General features: G+C 28.7%; 1 protein-coding gene across 5 annotated transcripts in view; it reads right to left on the bottom strand.

The window, feature by feature from the left end:
- rbbp5 (retinoblastoma binding protein 5) overlaps window positions 1–2500 on the bottom strand; it is a 19456-nt gene that overhangs the window by 6992 nt on the left and 9964 nt on the right. For all 5 annotated transcript variants that reach the window (XM_079424580.1, XM_079424579.1, XM_079424583.1 and 2 more), the window contains one exon: window positions 1370–1523. In XM_079424580.1, coding sequence (XP_079280706.1) covers window positions 1370–1523 — 154 coding nt within the window. The remainder of the gene's footprint in view (window positions 1–1369; window positions 1524–2500) is intronic.

Raw genomic sequence — 2500 nt, forward strand, 5'->3', positions numbered from 1 at the left:
CATATCACTCCATATCAGTCAGACGAAAAACATGCTCGCTAAATATATGTTAGCTGAAATAATACGAAATGTGCTCATAAACATTTCATTTGGTGGCCAAGGCAACATTTCTCATTTTATTAGGGTTAAGGTCAAATACTAAAATTATGGAAACCAACTTCTGTCATGGAATAAAAATATAAAACAAAAGGTAACTGTGATTTTTTTTATCCCACAATTCAGACTTTTTAAAAATTTAAATTATAATAATAACAACATTAATACAAATAAATACTAATTTGTAATAAAATGCAATAATAAATAGCTAACATTTTTTATTATTATTCTTTATATTATGTTACATATTTTATATTTTAATATAAAAAAGTGCTGTCAAATGATTAATCGTGATTAATAGCATTCAAAATAAAGTTTTTGTTTACATGTGTGTACGGTGTATATTTATTATGTATATATAAATACACATACAGTATATATTTAAAAATATTTATTTATAATATATAGTTTAAATTATAAATAAATATATTTAAAATATAAAAACGGATTTTTCTTAAATATATACATGCATGTTTATATGTACATAATGAATATACACAGCACACACACATATACTGTGCAAACAAAAACTAAATCTTTTTATGAAATTAATTGCTATTGATCGTTTTACACCACTTAAAAAAATATGTCTGCTAATATCTTATGTATTTTAACGAGGCGCAAAAATAACAATAACATTAAAAATATAATAATGTTATTACCAAATAAAAATAACAAAATAAATTATTAGTTTGGCATCATCATTTATTACTGTTTTATATTTATTTTAATGAGATTCATAAAAATAATTAAAAAATTACAGTACTATTATAATCAAATAAGAAGCTATTTGAATTTTTCTTCTCGCAATTCTGAAGTTAGTTAGAATTCTGAAGTTAGTTAGAATCCTGAAGTTAGTTAGAATTCTGAAGTTAGTTAGAATTCTGAAGTTAGTTAGAATCCTGAAGTTAGTTAGAATTCTGAAGTTAGTTAGAATTCTGAAGTTAGTTAGAATCCTGAAGTTAGTTAGAATTCTGAAGTTAGTTAGAATTCTGAAGTTAGTTAGAATTCTGAAGTTAGTTAGAATTCTGAAGTTAGAATTGCGAAATAAAAAGTTGCAAATACCATATATTATTTTCTATATAAATAACTACAGCTGAAATAAAAAATATAAAAATAAAAATATAAAAAATAAATAAATAACTAATACAAATGACAGACACACACAAAAATAAATCACTGAAAAGTTCAAATGAATTTAAAATAAAAAGGAACTGAGAATATGAATGAAATCTCTGGTATATGAGGTAATGTCAGTAATGTGAGAGCGTACAGCGACGTCCAGCAGCAGCTCTCCTCGCGTCCCGTGGAGGATCTTCACCAGGTTCCCGATGCTCTTCTCCCAGATATAGAGCGCATGCTGCCGCGCCGATCCGGCTACGATATACTCGCCGTCCCCCGAGAAACAGCAGCGCTTCCACGGCGTCCTGCGACAGAGACACACACACAGAGTTTAGTAGAGACACTACGACTGTCCCTACCTATATCCAGCCACTACTGAATTGTCCCTAGTAGGAATATAACAGTATAAAATTTTCAAGGTCCTTGCACACCGAGTCCGAAATTTTCGTATGTTTTTTTTTTTTCTTTTTGTATACGTCATCCTTTCCTATCAAAATGCATGCTACAGATTTGGTCCGAATGTTTTTTATGACGGACAAAATTTTATTTATTTATTAACGTGTTTATTTTTTAACATGCAAACATTTCAGACTCAGTGTGCAATGACCTTAATTTGCGAAGGCTTTTATCACGGTATACCATATTACAGGTTTACTAACTTTTCCTTATAATAAAAATAACTGAACATTTAAATACAATAAAGCAATACACAAATATGCATAAAGTTAAACATTTTACAGATTAAAGTGCAAAAAATGATAAAGATCAATAGGTATCACTTTACAATAAGATCTCATTAGTTAACTTTAGTTAGTTAACTAATTAATGCATTAACATTATCAATGAGCAAGAGCTACATTTGCTACAGAAGTTACGACCTCACGTTGTGTCAATCACGTTTACACACTGCCTACGAAACTTTCGTCTGTCATAAAAAAATTTGGATCAGGTTCGATTTTCTGCGTTGCATGCATTTTGATTAATTCGGTTAATTTCAGTGTGCAAGGACCTTAAGTTAATGTTAGCTCATTAAATAACGATTTTAACAATGTGTTATTAAATATTGTTTACTGATCAATGAGATTAACCTAAACTAATGAAGCTCTAACGTAATGTGTTACCGAACAATAAAGAATCAAAACACTCTCAAACAATATCTAGGGCATGTTGTAGTCCAGATTAAAATGTAAAAAGTTTGAAAATAAATAGCCTATTAAGTCTAAATGTTTAAGTATTTGGCGCTGTGATGAACAGCGAATACACAAATCTGATTGGCTGTTAA

The sequence above is a fragment of the Barbus barbus genome (assembly GCF_936440315.1).
Source record: "Barbus barbus genome assembly, chromosome: 9".
Classification (NCBI taxonomy): domain Eukaryota; kingdom Metazoa; phylum Chordata; class Actinopteri; order Cypriniformes; family Cyprinidae; genus Barbus; species Barbus barbus.